The following is a 27,814-nucleotide window of genomic DNA, read 5'->3' on the forward strand; positions in this document are numbered from 1 at the left end:
TCCGCCCACTACTGCCCCCTGCCGGGCTGACCCCCAACCCCGTCAGCCTGCAGCCCCCGTCACCCCACGTCACCCCACGTCACCCCGAGGCAGGACAGGCTGAGCAGCCTCCCGCCTTCTCCCCTGCGGCCCTCAGTAGGTTCCAGAGTGAACACGCCGCTCTCCCCTCCGCCTTAGCGCGGGATTTCAAGAGGCGGAGCAGGCTCAAAAGGGACAATTTTGGCGCTTTGGTGCATTTGTCACCTCGACGGACCCCACGTCACCCCGGGGGAGGGGGGGGAACGCCTCCCTCCTGCACCCCCACCCCGAAAGATCTGTAATTAGACCGAACGGCTTTAATATCTGGCGCGGTCGGTAATTAATTACTCCCGGAGCAGCAGCCGGGCTGGGGGTGCCCGGCTTCCCCGGCGCGCTGCCACATGCATGCAGGTGCGTGCAAGCGTGAGGGCGCGCGTGCAAGAGTGTGCAAGCATGTGCATGTATGTTGCAAGCGTGTGTTGCAAGCTTGTGCAAGTCTATGCAAGCCTGCACACTTGCGTGTGTGAGCACGTGCAGTTGAAAGCGTGTGCACACGTATGCAGGCACATGCAAGTGTGTGCACAAACATATGCGTGCTTGTGTTGCAAGCCTGTGCAATGGCATGCAAGTGCGTGTGTGTGCAAGTCTGCACATGTGTGCAAGCATGTACATGGGTGCAGGCGTTTGCAAGGACCCATATGCATGCGTGTGCGTGTGCGGGTGCAGGTGTTTGCAAGGACCCATATGCACGCGTGTGCAAGCACATGCACGAGTGCACGTCTGTAAGCACCCACATGCATGGGCGCACGTTTGCAAAGACTCATATGCAAGCGTGCGCATGCATGTGCATGCACGCACGTGCACACGGCTGCAAGTACGTGCACGTGTACGTAAGCATGCGCATGCAAGCATGTGCAAACACATGGAAGCGCGTCCCAATAAAACCCAGGGACGGCGCCCAGGGTGGGCACCCACGGGTGGGTTTCGGAGGCGCGGCGCATCATCCTGCCGAAATCTGGGGGTTTGGCGGCTGTTCTTTGCTGCCGCCTGGGTTTATTTTTAAACCCGTTTGCCCCGAGTGATTCACACGCTGCCTGTTCTCCTCTGCTCCCTGGCAAGTTTTACGCGACCAGAATAGATGTTCTGGAAGGAACGGGCCGCGCGGCGAGGGAAAAACGGGGTGCTCCCTCCCCGCTGACGGGGATCCCAGTCTCTTGCAATGCTCCCCCTTGGCTCCAGCTCCCCTGCAGCAACAAAAAACACCCAGAAAAGGTACCAATTGATACCGCTTTGGGGGAAAAACCCCCGAATTTTTAAGAAAAGGAGGGGATGCTACGCCCCTTTCCTCTGTGCCTGCCACCCCTCGCAGCCCGAAGCCCTGGAGGCCGCCGGCACGGACCAGAAGATAAAGGAGATGTCCTCGCGTGGATGAGAAGCTTCTGCAAAGCTTCAGCAGATGAGCGTTTGCTCGTGTGCTGGGTCCGGGAAGGAAGGAGCGCGGATGACGCCAGCTTTTCGGAGCATTTTAGGACGTGACAGCACGTCAAACCTCAGCAAAAAAATGTGGCTATTTATTATTTAGGTCTTTTGGGGTTACTCAATTGAAGAGAAATAAACCCGCCGGGAGCGACAGGCAGGCGGAACAGCAAGCCTGGCTCCGCTCAGCCTTAAACACAAGGCCAAGATGGTGTTTGTGACCAAAATGACAGAAAAGGGACACGGATTTCCCGTGGAGACTTGGAGGAAGCAGAGGAGGAGGAGGAAGGAAAAGCAGGGCAGAGGAAGTAGGGGGGAAAAAAATATCCCTCTCTAGGCAGATTTGGGGGAAACTTCCCTCTCCAGGGTGGCTGGGCTTCACAATCTTTTTTTTCCTCCCCTCCAAGACACGTCACTTGGGTATCCTGTCGCAGGAGGGTAAAGAAATGCCAGAATTAATTCCTGAATATTTTTAATTCAAACTTAATTCCATATTTTTAAATTAAAGTTCAATAGTAAAACATTTCCAGCCGTAACAACAGATCTCACTCCCATTTAAGACCAAAACGCATGGCACAACAATTTCTCCCTGAGACATTCCCCCAAACTTTGAGTTGAACCCAGTTTTCCAGCGCGGCAACCCCAAACGTCCAAGGAGGAGAACCCCAACCGTGCCAGCTCTGCCAGCTGAGCATGAGAAAGGCCCCTTTTTCCTCTTCGGGGTCATTTATTTATAGATTTAAAGAAATAAAAATAGAAAAAAAAGAGGCAAAGAGAGAAAAAAAAAAAAGTTCAGTGCAACAAAGCAAGAGCAGAAGCCAGGGACGGGAAGGGGTCCCTCTGCCACGGCAGCAGCTTTTGAGAGGGGGATCGTTCCTCCTGCGCACACAGCGACCGAGGGCAGCGGGACCCTCCCTTCAAAACCCACCAAATTCGTTTTCGCAGTATCCTACGTAGAGAGGCTGCGCCTGGACACCGCGCCTGGGAAGAGAGGGGAGAGGAGGCGTTACGCGGAGGGTGCGGGCAGAGCCCGCGGGCGGTTAGAGGAGAGCAGGGCAGCCATGGGCGCCTCGTTGCGGGCATGACAAGGAGGGAGCGGTTTTCATCCTGCGCTTACAGACTCGGTTTTTTGCTCATGTGCGGGAGCACGGGGTAAGGGCAGGTTTCCCGGGGAAGCTGGTGCTGCAGGAGGGGTGGCAATAGATGACAGGTCCCCCCCCGCTTCCTCAGCACGAAGCCCTCTCCTCGGCAGAGCCACCAGCCCACGCTGGCAGCAGGGGCTCTCTTCCAGCACCGCACAAAGCGAGCTCTGCCCACGCACAGGCAGGAGAAAAGCTCGGGGCTTTCCAGAAGAACAAGGGTCATTTTGCACCAGGGAAAGCCCACTTCACCCTCGCTGCCATCCCCAGAGTTGAATCCCAGAGAGGGTGACATTTGTGTTGTCCCCAAGCCGGCGTCCGGCTGTGAGGAGGGACGGTTACCCAAGGAGCTTGCAGCGGAAGTCGGCCAGCCGCACGTAGGCATCTTGCAGGTCCCTGACGGTCGCGTTACTCCACAGTCTCTCGGCTACGGCACCGGCTCTCGGCCTTGAGGAACAAGGGACAGAAGGAGTCAGGGCAGGGGGGAGCTCGAAAGCTTCTTGCTGAGCTCCCAAACACTTTCCAGACCAAAATCCTTCAACACACGTGCTTTCTGCATGAAAAGATCCACCCCTAGACATGCGCAGATCAGGACATGATGGGACAGGGACCAGCGTTAAACACACACTGGTTGCAGCAGCAGGCCGTACAGGAGCGCGTTACGGCCTTACAAACCCTCATTTAAGCCGCAGTGAAGCTGTCACCAGCACAGAAGCGCTGCCAGGGGACAGGGACAAGCACCACGTGCAGACCAAACCAGCGACGTTCTGTGCCAAAGGAAAGGGGCCTGAGCCCTGCCCCACGCGACTCCAGCTCACCTCCCCATGCCATCTCTTACCAGAGCCTGGGGGCCAGGTTAGTGACGTCCACATATTCACCCCACATGCACGCCTCTCCGCCGATCACCCGATCCTTCTGCTCAGGGCTGCCTGCCGGAAGACACAGTGTTCAGGTGACGGGGTGGCTTATCGCCCTCCCCACAGAGGTGCCCGTAACAGCAGAGAGCAGCTCAGCTACAGAGGCGATAACTTGCCCTTTTTGGAAGCCCCCCCGCTTCAAATCCCAGGCTGGGGGAGAGCAGAGTTGTTTTCTGTCAGCATCAAGGGAACGGGACACAGCAAGATAAATTAGAAAGAGACCCAGCCTTGGCGCTACCTCCGAGGGACAAGTCAGCTGCCGTACGGGAAGGGGACACAAGGAACACACCTTCAAACTTCAAGGGCTCCACCTGGTAGGCCGCCATCCAGTCCTGCCCATAGGAGATGCGGTTGAGGTACCAGGGGGCGGAGAGCAGAGCCCGGTAGCCAGCTTTGGTGACATTTGCCATCTCCTCCATGTACGGCGTGGAGTTCTCCTTCCACACGTGGATGATGGTGTCCGGCCTCACCTGACGAGCACACATGAACCCCGTGCACGGGATCAGCGCGGCAACAAACGCTGGCACTTTTCACCCCAGCGCAGGGAACTGCAGTAGGGAAAGCTGGCAGCTCTCACCTTCACTCCGTTGTCAAACACCTCCTGCCACACGATATAACCTTTGCCGAGGGAAGAGATGATGTCCAGAAGCCTGGAGTGGAAAGAGTACCGAGTTTTGGGTCACCCCAACACCCGCAGCAGCACATGAAGGTACTTCTAAAGGAGAAGTGAGAAAGCACAGCCCCTCGTTGGGCTCCTTTGTGGTCCATCTCCCCACAAAATGCAGCTAGGCCACTACCTTTGGGGTCAGGGAGACGTGCTCCTGAAATGGAGAGCTGGTGTCCCCGAGACAGCAGAAGACATTTGTGCTGGTTGCACACTGCAGCTGCAGGCCCAGAACACAGCCATCCTTACCTCTGGATGTAGAATGACTCTAATTTTTTGTAATCTTTGCCAAAGCCCATCTCCTTCATGAAGGCACGGATTTTTGGATTGGATTTCCTGCATTATAAAGAGAAGATAATAAAAGCACTACATCCCGAGCTCTGGAGTAAGGCCAAGTCCTTCCCACACCAGTCCAAGGCTAGCCCAGGCATTCCAAGACCTGTGGCTGTGCCAGCACCAGTGGCTTCCCGCAACCAGCATCACTGTGAGCACAGAAACCCCAGGTACCAACACCCAGAGCCTGGGGGAGCAGGACACCAAAGATCTGCAGATGATCATGACCAAAAAGCAATGGGCTGGGACTCCAGTCCCAGATATTTCCCCATCCAGGCTGATCTCAGACTCACCAGCACGTGAAGTCCACCTCGTCACCCCCGAGGTGAAGAAAGAAGTCTGGGAACACGGCGCTGACCTCTTGAAACAAACTGCTCACAAACTGGTAGGTGCTGTTAAGGATGGGGTTGATGGGCCCGTAGGTCCCAGAAGGGTACTTGCCCAAATAGCAGGGAGTCAGGAGGCCCGGAGCACCTGGGTCATAACAAACAGGACAGTGAGGATGGGGCCATATCACCCTGTATAAGCCCCCGGACCCTCCTCAGCACGGCCCAGGGCCTGCCAGGGGACAGAAGACCCGGGTATGGCGTACAAGGCATAAACACAGCAGCAGAAAAATTATCTCTGGCTCAGGGAACCCCATCTGATGGAGAGGGATCCATCTTCTGCACTCAACTTGTGCTCCCCACACACACTCCCAGGCGAGATCAGCAGGGCTCGAGCCGTTTAGGCTGGACACTCCAGCTTCTCGCACTTCCAGACATGGAAGAAGAGGCACTTGGCAGTCCTCAGAGCAGAGAGCAGCGTGTCAGGACCGGGACGCAGCGAGGAAGCTTGTCAGCCGCACCCCCAGTTAAACCCAAGATCCCTGCAATGCCCACAACGTTGATTTTGGCAAAGCAGATGTTCCCCCCCAAAAAAAGAATTACTCAGCTCGCACCCAAGAAGAGACGGAAATGTTTTCCCTTTGGATTTTGTTCTAGACATTGGACCATTGGGTCCTACTTCCCCAGATGATGGTTTGCTCCTCCTCAAAGCCAGCCCATGGGACATGGCTGCCCACACACGGCTTTTGGGATTCCTCCTCCCCGGTACAACTACAACTCTCCTCGCAGTGGCAGGATCTGCTCCTCACCTGGACCCCAGGAAAGCGTGTGCCCAGGAGTGTCGAACTCTGCGATGACCCTGATGCCACGCAGCCGGGCGTACTCGATCACCGTTTGGACGTCACTGGCTGTGTATACGTGGGTCATTGCATTGAAAGCTCCCTGGGGGAAACGCGAGAAATCTCAGCGCCTTGCTCCGGCGCCGCGGGATGGATCTGCTCGCCCTGGGCTGGGTGCTACACGGCGATCGGAGTGGGTTACCTGCTTGCTGAGCTCTGGGAAGGTCAGGCTCTCATAGGGGAAAGACGGGTCGTCCACAATGTGCCAGTGAAACACATTGAACTTGTTGTAAGCCATGACGTCCTGGGAAGGAAAAGGAACGGAGATGAACATGCCCTGTGCCTTCTGAAAGGTCACCCAGCTTGCCACAGACAGGGGACAAGGTCCCTGTGCTCCAAAAGGACAAGGCAGAATCCCTAAACGCTCTCCAGGATCCAAGAGGGATTCAGACACCTCTCTTCAAACACCCCAGCACCACAAAGAGCTGCAGAGGACCAGTAGTGCAATAAAATTCCTGTTCTCCCTCTAACTGAGCTAATGGTGGAGACCTGGAAGTTTAATTCTTCTCGGGATGAACAGAAAACCATCACCCACCTGTGTCTAATGCGGCGGGGAAGAAGGCAGTGTTTTCCCTTGCCACAGAAACCACCCAGCCTCGGAAAGTAATCTGGATTGCAGGAATCCAGGATACCTCGGGGTTTTCTTCCTTATCCTATTTACAATGGGAGCTGAGAAATCACCCAAACGAAGCAGCTGTGAGTTACACCAGGACCAAACACAGCCATGGGCACTGGGAAGGACCTACAGCACAGAAGCATTTTTCTATCATGCACATCTACACATTAAGAACTGAGGTCATGCTGCCATCCCACCCTGGCCTGCTGCTTCATGTAGGGAGGAGCAAGCTGATTTTGTTCAAAAAATCTAGGTTTGACAAGCTTTTCCTCAATGAGATGTAGATGCAGTGGCCTACGCGTTAGACAGCTCCTAAGATCTTTGGAAAGGAGCAACACCAAAAAAAAACCCAACCCCAAAACAACCCAAAAAACCCTCCAGGCCACTCAAGGAGCCCTCAGTTGTCGCAGAAGAAGGGACAGCCAACTAAACCACCTCGTCTCCCAGCACAGGTACCCTACCAGAGTTTCCAGGATGGCTCTCAGAGGCAGGTAGTGACGAGAGGTGTCCAGCAACAGTCCACGGTGAGGGAAACGGGGAAAGTCCACAATTTCCGTCTTGTTGATGTAGTACTGCATGCAGAGAACACAAAGAAGAAGTGAGCAGGGCTTTGTCTCCTGCTAATGACTGTCTTGCTCAATTAGGGTCACCCTTTGTCCCCAGGGCCAGCAGGATGAGGAGGGGTAGCCTCACTGCCCAGTGTACAAGCAAGCCAAGAAGAGCTGCAACGCTTTACGTGCTCGGAAGGCAGGGACCTGGCTGGATTCATGAAGCCCTACTTGGCCCTTGGCAAGGCTGCACTGCCCTGCTGGTATCCCCTTCATCCCAAGCATCCCGGCAATCCTCATCCTGTTCCCATTAGGGAGAGCTGACTGCCCCGAGGAGATGAGGCCAGGACTCACCGTGCCGTTCTCATCTCTCCCAACAAGCTGGCTGAACGTCTCCAGGCCTGCAGGAAAACCACACACAGTCACTTTCTCAGCACAGATTCCCCCAAAGGAATAGAGCTCAATTAACAAGTAAATCTATGGAAAGACAGGCACAGAGAGAGAGACGTCCCCATAGGCCTGGGGCAGGAAGAGCGGGAACGCCCGATGGAAAGCACCCCTCACCTCTGAGAGCTCCCCAGACAGCATCCGCAGAGAGCAGCAAGGAGCCTTCCGAGACGGACAGCTTATCTGAAACGCAGCATCAGAGAGGCCGGCACTGGCATTAGGTCTCACACCGCTACAGGCCATCACAGCCCCAGCTATGGGGTTGCAGCAGCACCAGGCAGAGGTTTCGGTACAAGATTGCACTCTAGGATCCCAGAGAACCAACTTCTGGGTTTGGGTTTTTTTGTTTTAAACCTCTCCCACTGCTTTATCAGCATCCTCAGGTAAGTGGCTCCCTCCCTGCCCCAGTTTCTCAATAATACAGTGAGGATGCTGCCTCCCTAAAACTGGGGGTAAGTGCTACACAGTGCTATTTCCACCTGATGGGCAGAGACACAGCCGCGCTCCCACTCCAGTCACTCCCTCCTGCTCCCAATCCCAACACTCACAGCTTTCCTTGGAGTCCAGGCTGGGAAACCCATCGCAGCCCGGCGTGGCAACAAAGACGAGGAGCTGAGTGCAGGGCGTCCCCCAGGGCTGCTCGTTCTCTGCAAAAGACACAGACCATGGACGTCAACCCCATCTTGGCTCCCTTTCCTGCTTCCAGTCCACCACTGTCCTCCCAGCCCAGTCAGCAATGGAGGTGCAGGAGTACGTGGAATTTTAACACACGTGGCCAAAATAGGGACCCCCCCCCCTCCTTCACCTCAGAGCAGGCACAGGGGCATTCAAGCAGGGGCTTCTTTCAACACAGGCAACCAGGAACACATGAGCTGATCCCAACCTTCAGCTCAGAGAAGGTCTGGTGGTGAGGAAGCCTCCAGAGAAGGCTTCGCAGGGGAAGCTTAAAGGAGCACACAAAGGAGGAGAGACATCAGAGGGTGGTCTAGCAGTAGTCCCCAAGGCTTCCTGAACATCAGTCCCTGCTCTAAGCAACAGCCACAACTACTGAAATCTTCTCTGAGGGAAAGAACTTCAAGTTTCCAAACTCTGCCAACACTGGGAAAAAAGCACAAAGCCAAGAGCTCTGCTACCGCACCCACATTTCTCAGGGCAAACAAAAAAAAGGGGGCAGAATGAATCGAATCACACTGCAGAGTTGGGCTGAGTTAGAGGCCACCAAAAGGTCTTGCCCAGCACCAAAAGGCTCCTGACCGACTTCACCTTCTGCAGAGCAGGTCCCAGGCTCAGGGGCTGGAAAAAGAAACCCAGCCACATTGAGACCCCAAGCAGGAGCTCTGGCCACGCTTCCCTATCAGAAGGAGCACTTTCAAGGATGCATAGCCCCGAGTCAGCACTGGAGTCGCTCCCCCAACCCCAAAGAGAGGTGTTCAGCCTTCGCTGAGGTGCCTGGGTCTGCTCATAGCAGTCTCTGGCCAGGAGAAGTGGGTGGGACCCTGCTAATCACATCCAAGGTCCAGGTCTAGACCCCCGCAGCGTTCCCAGGAACAGCTCAATACGGTCACTGAAACATTAAAAGCTTGGCTTTGTGTAAGGCTGGTTGCAAGCCGGGCACCGAGCAGGCTCAGAGAGACCATGACACCACCAGCGTTGGGGTGAAACACAGACAGCCCATGCTCCGAAGCTCACAGGAGCCAGAAACCCCACACTTGTCCATGAAGGAACATCGAAACCTCCGCAGAAAGAAGGGAAACAGCTCGAAGAGAGTCCTCGGTTTTGAGCTTTCCTCTCGGTTACAGACAAGCCGGTAGCCAAGGCAACCTCGCAGATGTGCGAGCTGGCATGCTGGCACCAAGCCCTGCTCCCTCCACTCGGCAAGATGGCAGCTCCCCAGGGATGGTCAGGACAGGGGACATGGGAAATGCTGATTCTGTTGAGAAACCTCAATAGAATCGGTGCAAACCACCACACACCACGTTTAAACCTACCCAGGGAGATGTCGCCAAACCCAGACGGCAACGCAGATGGGTGCAGCAGGGATTGGTGACCCATCAACCACGAAGGCTGAAGTTCACGGTTCAAAAGAGCGCTGCCAAGGCGCACATCAAGTTAATTACGGTCATGGGCTGGAAGACAAGGACGCTAACACAATGATGGCAGCAATAAAACATCAGGGGTAGGAGGTCCTGGCTCGAGCTCCACGCAGGGTTCTGGATCTATCCAACTCGTTTCAGAGCTGCCCAGCTTAAGGACAAGAGAAAAGCAGCAAGGGAAATCCTAATTAGATACAAGGAAAAAATAAATATTCTTCACCTTGAGGGTGGTCAAACACCGCAGCAAGGGCTCAGGTCTCCACGTGGGACTACTGCAATTTCAGCTGGACACAGAAGCTTGACCCGACTGCAGGCCTGGCCCTGTTTTGAGCCAGGGCTTGACCAGAGACCCCCATATGTCCCTCCTAACTTAAACTGGTCTCTTTTTTCATGCATGAAGTCCAGCATGAATGTAGCGTTTGGACATAATCTCACTTGCTTTTTAAACTGACAGCAGCTTTCTGAGACAGAAAACTGTTCTGTCTTATTTTCTCTATTAATAGAAACGATTTCCTTCCATGCACGGTTTCCATTGCCTGTTATTACTAACCACCCATGTGAAAGGAAAAAAAAAAAAGAAAAAAAAGGCAAAGAGGGGAAAAAATCCCTAAAATTAAGCGTGTAGTTTGAGCGTCATAAAACAGGGTGTATGGAAAGCAATGAGTATGCACAGAGCTGGATCTCGTGATCACAAGAAGTTGTTCCAAGTGATCTGACGGTCGTATTTCCCTTCCCAGAGGAACAGAAAAAAGTAAATAATTGTACTGGCCATTTGTTTAGTTCCTAGCAGCAAAGAAGAAACAAGAGGAGCCTTCTCAGCTCCCAAATCAAAATTTCTTTCTATTGCTACTTACAAGAGTTGAAGCAATAAAATACGCCAAACGGTTCTTCTCAGTGTTACAGACTTGCCTTTTTCAAAGCACGATGTGCTCAAGACAAAGCAGAGTGGCTTCCAACACCATCACCCTTCTCCACTTTGATCAGCAGTGACAGAATTCACGCTGACATTTAAAACACTCGGAAGCAGTGTTACTAGCTCTCTTTGATGAATGAAGCATTTCATATTTTCCAGGTAGAACCACAGAATCGTTTTGGTTGGAAAAGACCTTTAAGATCATCAAGTCCAACATTACCCCAGCACTGCCAAGCCCACCACTAAACCATGTCCCTGAGCACCACATCTACACATCAAGCGTAGAGTTTTAAATACCCCTAGGGATGGTGACTCAACCACTTCCCTGGGCAGCCTGTTCCAGTGCTTGATAACCCTTTCAGTGAAGAAATTTGTGCTAATATCCAATCTAAACCTCCCCTGGTGCAACTTGAGGCCATATAGCGCTTCAGACCCACACAGGCATCCATTTGCCTCTGCGAACACAGCCAGGGCATTTCCTGCACTTCATTCCAGACATGCAACGGGTGCTATCGCAAAGATGTCCAGGCGCAAGAAACCTTTACAACCTGTCCCAACTCAAGCCCAGGCTCTCAAAGCTTTGGCCTTTCCTCATCTTACCCTATTTCAGAATGAATCCAAGCGCGCTGTGCCTTGGGATGCTTAGCAGCTCAGCTTTGGCAGAGAGAGCCCCACAGCACGAATACGTACTTGGAAGAAACATGCACGAAGCAACAAGAGTCTTTCCTCAAGGTAAAGCTTCATGCTGGACACCAAGAGCTGCTAGAAACGGGAAGAGCCAAGACTTGCAAAAAAGCACTGACGCTGGAACGATTGCAGCAAGAAAAGGAAGCAAAATGAAGCGCTGCGGAGCTGAAACACGATCTGGGGGAGATAAAAAATGAGATAGAGCAAACTCTTGATGGCAAGAGCCTACCTCCTTGAAAGAAATGCAAGACAACTAGTGCTCACTGTGCCAAGCAAGATTTATTTTAAAATACGTGTGCGCCACAGGCATTGCCCTCCACAACGCCGCCCTTTGCTCTGAGACTCGACTCAAGCCACCACTCGATTCATCACACCACAGCCACCACCTCCCCTCGCCACCAGCCCCTGCTGAACTGAGGAAAGAAGGGGGGTTATAAAGTAAATCTCCACACAAAACCCGTGGTTTGACCCCAAAAATAAATGAGGGTGTGAGTTTTGGAAGGGGGAAGTTAAGAACAAAGCCACACGTGAAAGGACCAACCGCCCTTCCAGCGGCCCCCCGCCCCGCCGGCAGCCCACGTCCCGCCTCACCGCTCGGGCGGGCGGCGGCGAAGAGCAGCGCCCAGTACCGCTGAAATGCCGCCTCCAGCACGGCGCAGCCCGGCCCCACGGCGGAGCCGGCGGCGTAAGCGAAGCGGAAACGGCGGGGAGGCAGCAGGCAACGGCCGCCGCCCGGCGGGGAGCGCTCGGCCTGGGGCTGCGGCCACACGGCGGCCGCTGGCTCCGGCACCGCCGCCGCCAACAACAGCAGCAGCAGCAGCGGCGGCGGCGGCAGCAGCAGCAGCGCCCGCCCCGCCGCCATGTCGCGCCCTGCAGGCTGAGGGAGGGGACGGCGCCGCCCGCCGCGGGAGGGACGCCCGCGAAATGGCAGCTCGGCCCCACGGGGACGGGCTAGGCCGGGTCGGACCCCGCTGCCGGGTCCGCCTCTCCCCTCACAGCCCCCTCAGGCGGCGGCGGCCTCCCCGCCTTCTCCACACAGCCGCCGGGGGTGTCTTCAACCCAGCAAACACCTCTTCTCGATAAATCCGCAACCCCCTCAAGCTCCCTGTCGAGGGTCATTTCTTCCCCAGCCCTCAAAATTCAGAGCCCCCCCACCATGCTCCCTGCCCCCAGAGGATGCCCATGGGGAGTTTCAGCAGCCTGATTTGGGGGTTGAGGAGAAAATTAATGATTTAAAACGCATTTCATCCGCACCGCTTTCCAGCCGTGTGACTGAACACACACATGCTTTGGATCCACCTTGGGGTTTGGCATCTTTTGTTCATACCGTGCATTTTTATGAATAATACTGGATGTAAATCAGCCCTTGCACAGGTTTCCAGGGATATTATATAGGTGGCAGGTGACATATTTGATTGGATTGTACAGAAGAAAAAAAAAGGGGGGGGCTTTAGCCCATGGTGGAGCCTCACACTGCAGTGACGCAGAGATGTTCTTCACGCAGGGTTTGGCTTTTGCAAGGAAACCCTCAACCTCAGATGAACTTTTTATTTTGCCTCCTCCCTCCCAGCTCTGCATTCCTCAGCAATCCTCAAGTCAAATAAGGACCCTTAAGCCCAGGTGTTACCCATCTGATTGCCAGCACAACTCCATCAGCTCCTACACAGGCACCAGCTCCATCAAATTATTAAAAAAATTGTTGTCCCAGCCCCCCCAAGCAAGCAATGAAGCCACCAGAGAGCTCTGAGCTATCAGGAGCACTGGGAGACAAGCCACATGCACAGAGAACAAGCAGGAAATTAAACAAATGCCATGGGAGAAAGCATGACAAGGGAGATGACCCCATCACAAGATGGAAAACCACTTGGTGTGAGCAGGACACAACCATGGAAAGGTCTGGTGGAGAATTTAAGGGATTGTCCCTCAGGTCAGCAGCACAGGTGGAGCCAGGAAAACAGAAGAAAAAAATAAGCATTTTGCAGAAAAAAAAACCCTCAAAGAACTTGCTATCAAAGGTTTCAAAAGCACCAGCACAAAGCTGGGGACTAATGGTGAAAGGAGAAGAGCTGGGAGGACATGAGGGAGTTCCAGTGGAGCTGGGAAGGAAGGTTTTGGATGGATGGGAGGTCTTTACCAAGGGTGAGAGAGCCTGCAAGGTACCAACAAAGGCACCCTTCCCTCCAAGGGAAGGTGAGGACCTAGGATGGATGCAACATGGGCCAAGCAACAACCTTACCAGCTAGGTAGAGCCCCACAGCCAGGCAATCAGAATGAGACAGTGGTAGCAGCAATAGGGCCCATCAACAGTCCAAGTCTTACCAGGCAAAAGCAAGACACCAAGTTTAGCCTAAGATCAATCTGGAAGACCCTAGAAGCAGATGTATCTACAGGAGAGCTTAAAAAAGAAGGAGCTGCCCAGACCTCAGCTTAAATGGAGCTCCTGGAGCAATGGGTTGTGGGTAAAGGTCCCAGGTAGGGTTGATTGGGGCAATTAAAGCCTGTTGGTGGCCTCAGGCTCCTGATAATCCTCACTTGTCTCTTGTTTTCCCTACAGAGAGGTAGCAGGATCCCAGTTCAGCACAATAGTATGTGCTGGGTTGTTTCCTCGTGGCTCCTGCTATTGCTCCAGGACGTTAGCCCTTCTCAGTCTCCATCCACATCACGTGGCAAGAAGGGATGTGGAAAAGAACAGCTGTATACCAACCTGTGTTGGACTTCTGGGAAAATGGCTCCTGGTGTTCCTTGTGCTCAAGTTTTCCTTTGGTTGTCTGAAGGCTGCTGCTGGTCTATTGATTCCACTATTGCTGGACTTTTTCTCAAGTAGCTTCACTTCATTAAAATTGCAGAGGAAGGAAAAAAAAAAAAAAAAGAACCCCACCCGAGAGAATTTGTTGCTGTGTAGCATCAGGCAGTGTCAGCAGTGTCGGCAGGCCTGTGCTTCCCAGCGTGTGAGACTGAAATGCAAAAGTGCCCTGGCCTGAAGCAAATCCTTATTTTTATTTCAGTCTGGGGAGAGTGGCGTGTTCACCACACTTATGTAAAGCGTTGTGTTCATGGCTTTCAGTTGAAATATTCAAGCCTTTCTATGGATTCTGTTGTTGTTGCTATTTTAGGGGACCTGATGTCTCTGGAGGATGACTCAGAGAAGTTCATCTGTAGCTGGCCAGCATTAATCTAGACTAACAGTCTGATTCAGGAATGTATCTTTATGTAAAAAAAACAGCTTAAACATGTGTTTAACTTTGGAGCTTAGTTGAAAGAAACTGGTTTACATGCTGTCCTGCATTGGGCATAGAGCGGCAGTAGCCAGAAGATGCTGATGCTTTTCAGTAGCTCTTCAATAGACCAGCTCATGGTCTTGAGGTAAATCTCCAGGGTGATATATCCACCAGGAAAGGCTGGCCTCTTCAAGGCTAGTTTAGCGAGGAAAGAACAAGGGACCTGCTTGTGGCGTGACTGGAAGAGGGCTTTAGAAAACACAGACTTATCTTCTGGAAATGCCTGCAACAGCCTGTAGACCTCTGACTTGAATTTTGACATCTAAGAAGCTTTCTGGGCAAACTTACTCTCTCTGTTTGCTTGTTTACCTCCCCCTTAATCCTTGGTAAAATAATTATGGTATTCTGATTGCAACTGTGAGGGTTGCAGCCATGTATTTGTTGAAATGACCTTATTTGTGGTGGTGGACCGGGGGGGGGGTTAAAGGCTGGCATGTGCTGGGTCTTTGTGGGTGTGGACCCTCCTGTTGCACATCTAAGTATTTCAGGGATGATATTGGTCAGCGCGGTGTCACATAAGCGCTGGCAGGGAGCAAGCCACCTGCACGAGTTGGTGCTGATGTATCTGCTGTTCCAGCTTGTGGCTGCTCCATGCGAAGGTGGGATGACAAGGACAGATTTCCTCCTTCCGAATGACATTGCTCTTCTCAGAGTGACTCCCCTGACATTTGCTGCGGATTCCAGCAAGGCCACCAGCCTTGCTCTGCTGTGACCTGGGGCTTTCTACCAAAACCAAACTGAGTGTCGTAAGAGAACGGGTGAGTCTCCCAGCCTCTCCTAGCTCTGCCAGAGACACCTGTCCCCGAGGGTATCTCAGTGTCCCTGTGAGCCCCAATGCTGCGGACTGTGAGCTGGAGAGGCCAAGGTACCAGCACCCATTTCATGGAGCAGAGGGGTGCTCACATTTAAACACCCAGCAAAAGCCAGGAGAGACAATTAGCGGAGCTTTAGCATGTGCACGGAGAAAATCCTAACCCAGAGATGACCCTAAATCCACGTCCAGGGTATTTTCACCAGCCAGATCCTTCTCTAACAGCTCAGCTCCTGGGAGAACATCCATGCTTTCGAGGGGTAGAGCAGGCTGGTGTACGGCAGGCTGCTTTCCAAGCCGCAAGCACGTATCCCAGTGCTTTTCAAAGCACAGGATGATTCGTTTTCGTATCTCTGCATTTCCACCTTGACCACCGTGTACCACGCTAGATGCTGCCATCGAACGGTTTAGCAGATGCACGTGGTAAATGAATTTCTCAGCACAGATGGAGCTGAACAGAAGGGACCTCTTCAGATGGGAGAGCACATGTAAGGGGAGTGAGGCCTGGGAGACTCAGAGCGAGCAGGCAGGAGCGGGTCTCAGCAAGGAGGAATATTTCAACAATTATGAACTTAGAAGGGGAGTTTAAGGCAAAAAGGGGAGTTTAAGGCAAAAAGCTTGAAGTGAGATGTGTTAATCAGTCTGAAGGATTTGGGTTCCTGACTTGAGCTCAGCCTGGTGGTATTTGCACTATCGGTATTATTTGCAAAGCCTTTTTTCCTCTGGATTATCTCCAGCTCACACAGCTTTGGGGTGGCTGAACAAACGGTGATCTGAGTGGCATCTTGGCCCACGCTCACTGTCAGGGTTGTTAATGGGTGTGCAGGCAGCCAAAATCAAACCCAAAACATCAAGAAATCTCCCAGTGCAGGATCTCTGTGTGCCTCAGGTGGTGGTGGAGAAGGGCTTTTTCTGGAGATCCTGCCTGGCTCAAGGAGCGGTGGAGCAGGAGAGAGGCCAGGTGAGATGAGAGGTTCACCCTGAATCCGCAGGCACTGGCACTTTTCACAGCATTTTGGTATGGCGAAGTGAGGCTTGTCATAGGGAGATGCTGCAAGTTATTGCGGAGGCTGAGTGCTTGTGGCTGCTGTCCCTGGCTGCTCTCAGTCACGGCAGCGGGGCTGAGCTGGAATCAATCAGAGCCCGTGGATGTGCACAGAGGCCCTGCTCCTGTAAATCCCATAAGTGCGTGCTTAACTTCACGGAGCAAGGTGATTGCAATGCAATATTTTATTCTTGTCAGCTTCAGTGTTAACAGTTACTAGAATCACTTGGGTAATTAAGCTCTTGCAAGAATAAAATGAAAAAGCGCTGGGTGCCTATGGAGGTGTAAATAATTTTTCAGAGTGGGTAGGAGAGTGGATCTCAACTTTCCTCGGTAGCTGGTGTGACCCCCACAGCCATACTTTGGTTCAGGCTGAACCAGAGCTGAAACGAAGACATTTATCTTGTCTGTACTATTGACTAGCAGCCAACTACTTCACAAATATTACCATCGGGATGAGTCCAATTTGAGCTCTCCCTGAATTGCAGCTGGACGTCACGCCAGGAGACTCTCCCCTTGATGCCTCTTAAGGTTTGAAATTCTTTACCTGAGACTAAGAGCCCCTTCCTTGCCACAGATCCTCGGTAAGTGAGCATGCTGAGTTAATGCTAATGAAACATTACTAATCCATGTAGCTACTCAGTTCTTATAAACTTTGTATAGGTAATTCCATTAGACGTAAACTGTTGTCCAAGTCTGAGACTAAGATTGGACACAGCAGCACCTAGGTTCTATCGGGAGTTTAAAACTCTGAACCTCGTGACTCAACGGGAGGGGCTTACTTACATCTCTGGTCTCTGTGTCAATCATTCTAATTCGATTCTAACTCAATTTTCCTTTCCATGCAGTAATTGATAAGGTGAACCTTGCCATCAAACTTATTGAACCTTGGTAAACCACTGTTAAACTTTGTTAAATTCCATCAAATTTATTAAACTCTGTCAATTTATTTTACCTCAGTAAAACATATCGCTGCTTCTCTCTTTTGAGTCAGGTGCATTCCACTCACCCGTGACAGCTGGAGTCCTAAAATTCCTGGAGGCAGTGCAGATCCCCTCGGGATGAGCTGAAGGCGGCAGCCCTGCTTTTCTCGGATACCTTTTGCTGGTGTGTACCCAAGGCTCCCTCGGGTCGGAAACTTCGTAACAAAAGGAAGACCTTTGGCAAAGGGCATGGCTAAAACTTCACACCAGAGAGAATTTTTGAGCAGTGAAGCATTGATCCCTGTCTTGCCACGGTAAAAAGATAAGGCTGGGATGATCGTGGGAGGAGAACCGCGTTCCCGCGTCTGCGGTATGGCGCAATGATCCCATTGTTGTCTAGAAATGTTTAGTACTGGGATTATATGAAAGAGGGAAACAGTCGGGTGCCCGAGGAGGTTTAAACGTGTTTCCAAATGGCTGTGCTGCTGAAGGATGGCTCTTCCCCTTGGGTTTAGAAGCGCTGTGCGAGGTGATGGCTTTAGCTCGATGTCTAACAGCTCATCTCGCAGGGTTTTGCCCAGAGGCTCCGGAGCTCTGCAGCCTCGGCAGGGGCCAGGAGAGGGCAGCGGGGAGGCGCTCGGGTACCCGCGGCGCGGATGCCGCGGGGCACCCGGGGGATGGCCGTTCCCTGCCCGTGCCCCGGCACCCCCCCACCGGGGAATGTCACCTCCGGCCGAGGGTTGGACCCGGTTTTGCAAAGCTCTGATAAAGCAAAACCCAGCTGTCCGGTCAATGCTTGTCTCGATGGGCAGATCTGCTGCCCTGCGCCTGCTCGTGTGTTGGCCAGGAGCTGGGCAGGACAGGGGGTGACACACAGCCTCTCGGGGGGACAAAGCATAGGGCAAGGACATGGGGTGACCAGCCAAGCCCCCGAGGTTTGACATGGGAGATGGGACCAGCCTGGCGAACAAATGTCCAGCTGCTAAGTCCGGAGCAGAACAAAGCCGGGGCTATTTATATTTATGTAGGGCAGGATGATTAATGCCTGGGCCTTTGCCTTTCCAAATGAGCAGGGTAATTAGGGAATGGGCTTTATTTACTAGGTAGCTTGATGCAGGGCAACATGTGTACCCGACCCACACCCCCCTGTGCCGCTCCTGACCTGGGCAGAGCTGAGCTCGGGGACAGCTTTATGTGACAACTGTTTGGGCAGTCATGGCTGCTGGAAGTGGCTGTAACGCTACGAAACACCCGGAGCTGATTTTCGGAGCTGCGAAGGTACAGACTGGTACCCAGCAAGGTTTCTAGAGACATCTACCCAGGACATCGGATCCCCAGGGGCACCTGCCTGCGTCACCCTGAGCTTAAATCCCTGTTGCCGTGGCCATCATTACGCTTTCTGTGATCCAGCAGAAAATAAACACCCTTTTGGAGGCAGCTTCTAATTTTCTGTTTCACAAGGTATTTGTGTTGAAGCAGGAAACAGGATCCCGCAAAGCGTGGCAGTGGCGCCCGCCCCAGAGAGCTGATGCAACTCGTCACACCTACGCCACATACCTCCAGGCTGAGTCTCTTCCGGGCGCGGGGGCATCTTCATCCGCATGGAGTGGGTGAATAATGTCACCCACATCAGAATGGCCCCACTTCACCCCGGGGAAGAAACAATTCCCCAGGGCACGAGGAAGTGGAGGATTAGCAGCTGTGCGGCATCACACATCCATGGTGAATTGCAGTGGAGAGGGTTTGGTATCTGTGGGCTTTCCTCTGGGCCGGGCTGCAGCCTTGTTTCCAAGCCAGATGGAGTCCCTCTTCATCCCCAAATGACTGCAAGCAATAAGCCTGGCTCACCTCTTCAATACCAGTCCAAACGTGGCTGATACTGGAAGCAGAGCGGCCCTGGCCGTGCCACCACGATGGCAGGGAATGCTGAGAAGGGTGCTCAGTCCCTGCAGCACCCCGATGTCCGCGCTTGCCCTTTGCCACCGGCTTGGTGTCCGAACGAGAGGTGCTGGCAGGGACGAGGCCACCCAGGAGCGGCATGGGCCCCGTATCCCTGACCTGCCCAAAGCGCTTGCCCATGGCAGGCTTGGCCCCAGCCGTCTGCTGGAGGGGAAACAGGAGTGGTCTGTGGTCTGGCCTATCTTTCCTCCCTGCAAAATGTCAAAGTAACAGAGAAGAAAGGGAATCAAGCCAGGTGCCACTGAAAAAATTTGGGATTTTTATCTTCGCTGACCAGAAGGCAGAGCTGGAGCTTGGAGATGCAACCTGGCACAGTCAGGGTCCCTTCCAAGGATGGCAGCCTCATTTATCCCATGGTTTCACGTGAACTGCTGCCTGAAGCGTCTCAGTGCAATTTCATTCTGATTTTGAGGCAGAACAACCTCTTTCCCCTCACATTTCCCTCACAAGTCTCTCCCCACAGGTGCTGCACCACTCTTTACATAATGGCAGCTCTGAGGGCCTTCCCTCCGTGCTCGGCTGACAGAACACCGCGGGGAGCTCCGCGCCGCTACCTCCACCACACGTCCCCGCCACCCCGCGCCGCCCAGACCCTGGTCGGTAGCGGGGAGAAGCCGGTAAACCGGTAACCCCGCTCCACCCGCCGCACTCAAGATGGCGCCGCGCCACACTCAAGATGGCGCCGGCGGAGGGCGGGGTGAGAGGTACGCGAGGGGGGAGGGGGTGGGGTGTATGGCGCGCACTCAAGATGGCGGCCGGCGCGGCGAAGGGGAGATGGCGGCCGGCGCGCAGGCGCGGCGTTGTGCGTCACGCGCCGCGGCGTGACGTGCCGTGCGTGCGCGGCGCGCGGTGACGGAGCGGGTCGGCCGCGTCCCTTTGTTGGCGGCGGCGGCGGCTGAGGCGGTTGAGGCGCGGCGGGGCCCGGGCCAGCGCCGGAGGTGGGGGGGGGCGGCGGCGGCGGCGGCGGCGGCGGGCGCCAGCCAGGCCGGCGGGGTGGGGTGGGGCCGCGGGAGCCGCCGCCGTTTCTTCACCGCCTCGCCATGGACTCGGACGAGGGTTACAACTACGAGTTCGACGAGGACGAGGAGTGTAGCGAGGACAGCGGCGCGGAGGAGGACGAGGAGGACGAGGAGGAGGACGAGCCCGACGATAACCTGGACCTGGGCGAGGTGGAGCTGGTGGAGCCCGGGCTGCGCGTTGGCGGAGAACGCGACGGGCTGTTAGGCGGTGAAACGGGAGGGCTGGGCCCCGGCGGTGGTGGCGGTGGAGGCGGCCTGGGCGGCGGGCCGGGCCCCGGAGGCGGTGGTGGCCCCGAGCAGGAGGAGGATTATCGCTACGAGGTGCTGACGGCCGAGCAGATCCTGCAGCACATGGTGGAGTGCATCCGTGAGGTCAACGAGGTCATCCAGGTGCGACCACCCTCCCCCGGGAGCGGGACAAGGATCGGGCGGCGGGGGGGGACCGCCACACACACACCGGGACCGGGGGGAGGTGGGGCGGGCCGGGCCGCGCCGCCAACGGGCCTCGCCTGAGGGGCGCCGGGCCCGGGCCTCCCGCGGCCCAGATTCCCCCCCCCCACACTCCAGGGCAACCCCTAACTCCTCCGGGGGAGCCCCCAGTCTCTCTGGGGAAGGGAGTGGGGGGGGCTCCTCGGCACCCCCCGGGGAGGTCCCTCGGGGCAGGCCAGGAGCTCGCTTCCTGCCGTGGAAGCGTCGGGAACCAGGCCCTTGGCTCTGAAAGGGCTCCTCTTTGTGTGGTTTCCAGGCGGTGGGCTGTAATCTGTATTTTGCCTTTCTCCCCCCTCCGTCTTCACGCTGGCTGGGGGCGGTTTGAGCCCCTACAGTTCCTTCGGTAAGCCGGGGAGTCGATGGCAAGCTCTGGAATTTGAGGAGAGGCAGCCAGGCACCGCTCTGGTTTTGTTGCCTTCTCCCTTCCCTTCCCCCCTGCCACATACAGACGCGCTCCTGCTCATGGGGTTGAACCTTGTCGTGTTTATTTCCAGCACAGACCAGGAAGGATACGAGCAATCGCTTCAAAATGATAACTTTTTTACCCCCAGTTTTTAAGCACGCTGCTTTAAAATTGAAATTGAGTTTGAAATAACATTTACTGTCTTCAGATGAAAGTATTGAAGTCTTATCTGTTGGCTCTTGAGCTTTTGGAAAAAAAAAATTCAAGCCACTGAAGCTATCTGGCATCCCTTTCTAAATGTTTATGGCAAGGTTTTGCCTCAGCTCCCCAAAAAGTTTCTGATGCCGTTCACTTTTTCTGCAGGTGACCAGGGTGCGTGGGTTTTCTTTTGTTCCCATTTACGTGACGTTATTCAGAGTTCTGGCAAGTAAACAGAAAATGCTTTTCCTTTTCCAATATGCAAAGAGGAATAGTGTGAGAAGATGAAATCTATGGATATTAAATATTGAAGGACACAGTGCCCGGAAAGCAGTTGTTTTGTTAGTTGTATGTAGTTCCAGTGTTGGTAAATCCATTTAAATATGAGATGCTTCAGCGGATGTTTTTGCCCAACTATTCTGAGCTCTACAGTGACTATAATAGCAGCTTTAAAATGTTGCTTTATGTGCTGTAAATCCACCGTAGTTTATATGGAGCTTGATGCAAACAACTGTAAAAGTATTTGCGTACTAAATTAGTAAATGGCATTTCTTAAGTCAAATTAAGGTTTATAACTTTAATAATAGTAATGTACATGTAAAGCTGAATAAAGGAGTCTGTCTAGGTTAGCTGATTACCTTGCAGTTAAAGAAGATCTCATGATTAAGTATGGATGTTTCCTTGCTACCAGTTATTGATCTCAATATAGGGAGGGAAACAAATGGCAAGTAAATATGCAAATGATTAGTAACATAAACTTTTTTGCTCTTTGAAATGGTGATTCTGTATTTAATGACAAAGACTGGGTAAAACATGACCCACACTGATTGTATTGAACAGATTCTACTATTTCTCCTATCTTTGCATAAGCAAAGTGGTGGGAAAGTTCCTGCTGGTGAGGAGTAGCGAGTCTCCCTGCTCATGCGTTTTCCAGACCCGGCTGGCACGGTGAACTCATCTACGTATTCTTCAAGAACTGATTTGTTAGACATGGTCCTGTTTTTTAGTCTGGGTTCCCGCCCCCCCCCTTTTATAGAGCCCTTGAGCCGTACGACTTGTGTGCTTGATCTCCGAGTTGCAGAACTAGTGGAGAGAAGTCAATATAGGTAAAGAGACCCTTCTTCTGCTCCTCTACCCTGGGGTGGCAGTGGGAGGCCTGACCCTACGATGGACTTGGCTGCGTTGGGCTCTGCAGAAGCCTTGCGAACCGCCTACACAGAACCACAGCGGCTGCTGCTTATGCTTTAGTTATTTGCGTTAGATTTGCAGCAGTTATTCCTGGTTTAACAGAGCAGAGTGCAGAAAGCCAGTTTGTTTAGAATGTCATGGGTAAACTCAGGACCTAAAATCAGCTTAAGCCCTGGAATGTATCAGAAGAGAGTAGAAAAACATTCAGTTGCTCTGAATTGCTTTTAAATGCCAGCTTACTGGCATCAGATTCCTAGTCTGTTCGGAGGTAAGTGAACCAAATTCAGTTGATGCTTCAGTATTTGCTCATCCTCGCTTCTGTTGCTGGTGGTGAAATCTTCCAGGGCTCTGTTCTGTTTATTTCCTTGCTTTTGGCGTCTGACCAGGATTGCCGCCGCTGCTTTTCTGGTTCAGTAAACCTTTTCTGGAGTCACATTGGCTCAGGATCCTGCTGCGGATCCTCGGTTGCAGTGCTGTGATTCACTTGTTCCAGTCGAGTACTGGATGGCTTTGGTCTGCGTATCTACGTTGGGTTCTTGGTATCGAATGCCGATGGTTGTGGTTAAAGTTTGTTAGTGTTGGGGAACTCACTTGTTCGCACGAGGATGTAACGCGGAGGTTGCCCGTACCTGAAGACTTCAGCTGTAAGTCTTTTGCCCTCTAACCAGTGAAATTACTGATTTCTCATCAGAAGTAAGGTATAAATAGGATTTTGTTTTTCAGTTGATCATCTTTGCAGCTGCAGTGAGAGGAAAAGCTATCAGTGAGCCATGGGGTAGCTGAAACAGCCCTTGTCCGTATTCAAACACTGGAATTGAATAGTTTATTAGCTGGTAATAAATTGAAGTGACTAAATTTATTCTCCCATCCATTAAATCATTTCCTAATACAAGCCGTGTAAGAAAAGGCTGAACTTCTCAGGACAGGGATTTGATCTGATGAATACTTTGCAGAAGTAGTAGTTAACTTGAGGTAAAGTTACTTGTTACAGAGCCTGTAACTTGCACTGTAGTTTGTAATGGGCTCTTGAAGACGGCCGCTCCGCACCGAGCTGTTACCTTTTTTTATCACTTGGTCTTCTAAGGCCACTAAACTTGCAGTGAACTAGGGAGGTTTCAGAATGACTCAAATATTCAGAATATTTTTCATTTGCTCTCTCTTGTCTGAGCATAAGCGGGATTTCAGGTGTTTAATGATGATTTTTGCAAAGTGTTTGGCGTTTATGCTTGTAATCTGATTTGACTCAATGTGTCGCGCAACAAGAATTCCCCTTCTTCTCTGAATGCAAAAAATGGGGGTATAAATAAGCTCCTTAACCTTGTGCTGTTGATTGGCTGAGACTTTTAAACCCCGCCTCAGAGTATCGCTGCCATTATAAACCCCGCCTCAGAGTATCGCTGCCATTATATCACTATGATTACGTGGAGCAGAAAGTCATTTGACCTGTTATTTTAATTGTCTAAGTAAACAGATGGATTTCGGGCAGAATAAATTACCGAACAACTGTAAAAACTTAGACATAGAGGTGGTGTTGAGCAAAAGGCTTTCTCCTCTTGCACACATTTTCCCACAGTTTAATGTCTTCCCTGTGTTCTTCCTCTCTGAACTTTTTGTCCAAATAATTTTCTGACATTTTTACATATTTTTTTTTTTAGATTGGATTGCTATTTTCATTGTTGCTGTAGATTTTCTGAAAATAAATGTTTAGAATAACATGTTTGTCTCTACTCTGAATAGAGCACATGATTATCCGTGTGTCTGGAGTCTTGCTTGGCCCAGTGTTCTCCTTGCCTTGTCGCAAGCTTGTGCGATTTCAGTATTTCTGAGTTGGTTTTGTTTCACCTTTTTCTGGAGCATTCCAATGACATCATTGTGATGTCACTGACAATATTCATTCTTTCTGAACTTTGTAATGGCGAGGTGTTGAAAATGAAGCTCCAAAGTGGCTGATGTTTAAAACGAAGCACAGGAAAAGGGAGTTGAGCTGCCTCTTTATTTTTTTTTTTCTTTTCCCCACCCCACAGCAGGGAGCGGGATCCTGGACGCGGCTGGGCGTTGTGCCTGACCTGCCGCGTGGTTGTGAGCGTGTTGAGCTTCGAACCTGGGCTTTCTTTGGAAGGAGATGACGTCACCGGATCCAACAAAAGTTAGTCTAGGTCAAAAATACCTTTTCTCTTTACTGTAGCCTTTTAAATAAGGCTTTTCAGAGCAGAACGGGTAACGTGTAAAGCATTTGTACCAAATCTTCGTTTCTCATTTAAGTGGCAAAGCTGGGTGACTTAGTTGGAAGCAAGGTCAGGCCCTTACTGGGTAAAAGCTTTGCCATTAAAAGAAGCCGAAACACCAGGCCGCTCCTAAGTTACAAAGCCGTGTTTGTTAAATTTGTTGAGGAATGGCTTTTTCGAGAGGCCAGCAGCGTTGAGGCGGTGCAGATATCCCCCAGAATGCCGCAGCTCCGTGGTTAAATAGAGCTCTGTTACGGCAAGTGCGAACCCATTGTCGCTCGGCAAAAAGGGGTCTTATTAAACTGTGGCTTTACTCGCTTGGACAAAATGTACTGCCGATTTCCAGTCCTAACTCAGGAAATTTCCCCGATGCTGGTGTAGTTCAGTGCTGTGGGCAGTACGTTCCAAATATGCTGTCTGAAATAGGAATGACTCGCCAGCGAGCAGCGGGAATTGCTGCTGTCGTACAGGGTTGTGCTTAAAACTCTATTTAATGTTAGAGAATGACATCTTGAAAACTCGGAGTACTTGAAGCTGCTTGACAAGCATTAGGTAGGAGTCTGTGGGCGGAAGCGCTTCAGGCTGATGCTTCTTGCGTTTGGGTCCGCTTGTGCTGCCTGCGCGAGGTGAATTTGCAAGCCTCTAACTTCTCTTATTGTGTGGTTAGTTATTTGATAATAAAATTCTTGTTGGGGCCCTAAATGTTATGATGCTGGAAGGAAATGCTTTGTTAAACTCTCTGTGTTTCTGTCACGTGGCATTTATAAGGTGTTTCATTAGAGTAGGAATGCATTTAATATTTCCAAGGAACGGAGTAAACTTCATGGTGACAAAGCGTTCCTGAAATCTGGTATAAGCGATCACCACAAAGCTTTTGGAAATGACGTGGTATCTGTTCCCTGGCTGCCAAGACCTGTATTTCTGAATATAATAGATTTTTTTTTTCTTAAAATTATTTTAAATTTCAGTGTTACCAGGTAGAAAAGTCTTGTTTTATCTGTTACACCTCCAGAGTAATTTAAACTTTGTACTTAAATGACCCATTTGCTTATTACTTTAGATTTCCGTTTCTGTTAAGCCAAGTATAAATCTCATGGCTGGCCATGAGTAAAAAAAAAAAAAAAAAAAAAAAAAATTGATGCTAGTTTCTTTTGTCTCAACATAATTTTGCAAAAATCACAAGGTAGCCTTGTGGATGCAGATGGGGACTGGCATGTATTGGGGACGTTGTCAAAGCGAAACTGAAAACACTCTTTAGCTATTTTTAAACATTTGTTTCTGAAAGCAAGAAATTAATAGTAAATACAGTTAATGCTATTCCCCATGGGTTTAATTTTAGGGAGCAGGACCATACTTGCGGTGCAAAGTAGAAATGTTATTTCTGCTATAAATTGGAAGTTGATGTGTCACAGGGAAGTCATGATTGAGACTGCAGCGTTCGTGCTTCTTGATGTGAAACAATAGCTATTTCTGGGTGTTAAAGCATAATTAAAAATGAAACTATGGCTTACACTTTTACGCTTATCCCAAGCTCTGACTTCTTATTTTTTGCCTTGCTTGAGTTAAAGTTCATAATAGGAAATAAAACCCAAACCTCTGATGTTCTTTGTGTTCTTGTGATGCGGTATAGAAGTACAGAGCAGTCCTGTGTCTATTCAGAGTAGTTCACATTTCTTGCTTAGTGCTGTTTGGCGAGCAACGTTGAATTTGAGAGCATGGTGCCCAGAATTTCAGTTTGACAGTCTTTGCTTCTTGCAATTAAAACTGAGACCTGGAAGACTTCAATGTTTGTTCAAAGTGATGCTGTTAACTCCTAAATTAAAAGTCTCTCCCTGTACAGCACCTCTCCAGGTGTCCTTGCCACCTGTTGAATTGTTTTCAATTTTTTATTTTGAAAATATTCTCTCTTCCCCTTTAGTCCATGAATGAGATAAACAAGAATGTGGTTTTGCTGTTGCATGTCAGATGTGATAGAGCAGTTTAAGGAAGTGATCGTTGATCTCCAATCTGCGCTCATGTTATAATAGTGACTCAGTCACGGTTTTTGTACAGAAATAATTTCTAGGAGACTTTTCTTTTTGGAGAATGTAGCTGCTCATTCCTCTGCTTAAGAAAGACAATTTTGAACGGCTGAGAGCTGGGAGAAGAATCCAGGATTTGTCACGAGAGCTGTGACTTTCTGTGGGAAGTAACTGTGACAGCTGAAAGTCCTCTCCGTGTAGTTCAGTCCGTAACTTATCTGTTCGGGCTCATGCTTCCAGTCCTCTGGACTTCTATTACTTTTGGAGTTAGAGGGATCTAAAAATATTACAAGTGATGTTTTCTCTTGTTTGTGGCTGGCTACGCTGTATTATTGGCAGCCGTGAAGAATGTTTGGAGGCTTTTGTGTGTATATAGGCATATAATGCTGCTGGATTCCATAAAGTCATTTGGTAGCTTCTGCATTTGCAAGGAAATTGCAGCCTCATTTAGTGTGAAACACACACGGAGGGTTCGTGGCTCCTCAGTAGTGCCAAATGGTGCATTTGAGTGCAGCCCAGCATACAGATGCCTGTGTGTTTGAGAGGACTGCCGAGCTTGTGTAGGACATCGGTGCAGGAGGCTCCGACGTGATGAGGAAGTGACTGTCTCTGCATGAGCTGGAGAATAAAAGTTATCTTTTAATTTCGTAATGGGAATTCTGCTAATCTTTAAATAGTTTCACCATCCCAGGTGTTAGTAATGCTGAAACCCTTGAGTTTGTCCAGCCTGTATTTAATTCCTTAGTTTGCTTTTAGCTTTTGATCTTGAGCTGTGATGGAAATACTGTTTAAATAAGTGCTTTGAAAACTGCTATTCCAGGCTTCCTCAGTAGTTAAGTTTCATGTGTAACTTAGTTTGGTAGCGTTTGTACTTCACAAGTTGGTGCCTTTTTAGAATTTGAAATGTCTGTATAACTACAGACACTCTTTCAAAAGAGGTGCCTTGTTTACACGGCATAGTAATGCTGAGTAATTATTTTTGGTATTCAGCGTAGTTTGCTGTGGCGAGTGTTTGAACCACCGTATGTACGTAACACTCAAATACAACTATTGGCATTAGATACTTTCAACAGTATCTAAGTCACTTGGAACAAAGAAGCAGCTATGAAGCCATTTAAAATACTTTTTAAAAATAATTTGCTTCTTCCCATTGTAGCTTAGCTGCCTGCTTCTGGATGT

At 51.2% G+C, this 27,814-nt stretch overlaps 2 protein-coding genes across 7 annotated transcripts in view; one reads left to right on the plus strand and one right to left on the minus strand.

Annotated features, from left to right (window-relative positions):
• Window positions 1-1,580: 1,580 nt before the first annotated feature.
• On the minus strand, window positions 1,581-11,974 carry HEXA (hexosaminidase subunit alpha). Of its 3 annotated transcripts, none has more exons than XM_054837542.1 (15): window positions 11,668-11,974; window positions 7,932-8,030; window positions 7,501-7,566; window positions 7,291-7,337; window positions 6,850-6,960; window positions 5,915-6,016; window positions 5,683-5,815; window positions 4,841-5,021; window positions 4,464-4,550; window positions 4,128-4,200; window positions 3,840-4,020; window positions 3,472-3,562; window positions 2,976-3,080; window positions 2,423-2,475; window positions 1,581-1,919 (listed from the first exon to the last, which is right to left on the minus strand). In XM_054837542.1, the coding sequence occupies exons 1-15, from the start codon at window positions 11,936-11,938 to the stop codon at window positions 1,873-1,875; spliced, it is 1,647 nt and encodes a 548-aa protein (XP_054693517.1). In that variant the 5' UTR covers window positions 11,939-11,974; the 3' UTR covers window positions 1,581-1,872. The 3 variants fall into 3 exon arrangements, with proteins under 3 accessions (XP_054693517.1, XP_054693519.1, XP_054693518.1); XM_054837544.1 differs by lacking the exon at window positions 1,581-1,919 and adding an exon at window positions 8,189-8,326 and having other exon boundaries at window positions 1,950-2,475; window positions 11,668-11,799; XM_054837543.1 differs by lacking the exon at window positions 1,581-1,919 and having other exon boundaries at window positions 1,950-2,475.
• Window positions 11,975-19,967: 7,993 nt separating this feature from the next.
• The window catches only part of ARIH1 (ariadne RBR E3 ubiquitin protein ligase 1), a 57,260-nt gene continuing 49,413 nt past the window's right edge, over window positions 19,968-27,814 (plus strand). Inside the window, exon 1 of one of the 4 annotated variants that reach the window (XM_054837538.1) lies at window positions 19,968-20,501. In XM_054837538.1, coding sequence (XP_054693513.1) covers window positions 20,133-20,501 — 369 coding nt within the window. In that variant the 5' untranslated portion in view covers window positions 19,968-20,132. Of the gene's footprint in view, window positions 20,502-24,435; window positions 24,536-27,814 lie in introns of those variants that run through there. The other 3 variants (XM_054837539.1, XM_054837540.1, XM_054837541.1) reach the window with 3 other exon arrangements.

The sequence above is a fragment of the Grus americana genome, chromosome 10 (assembly GCF_028858705.1).
Source record: "Grus americana isolate bGruAme1 chromosome 10, bGruAme1.mat, whole genome shotgun sequence".
In the NCBI taxonomy this organism is placed as follows: Eukaryota; Metazoa; Chordata; class Aves; order Gruiformes; family Gruidae; genus Grus; species Grus americana.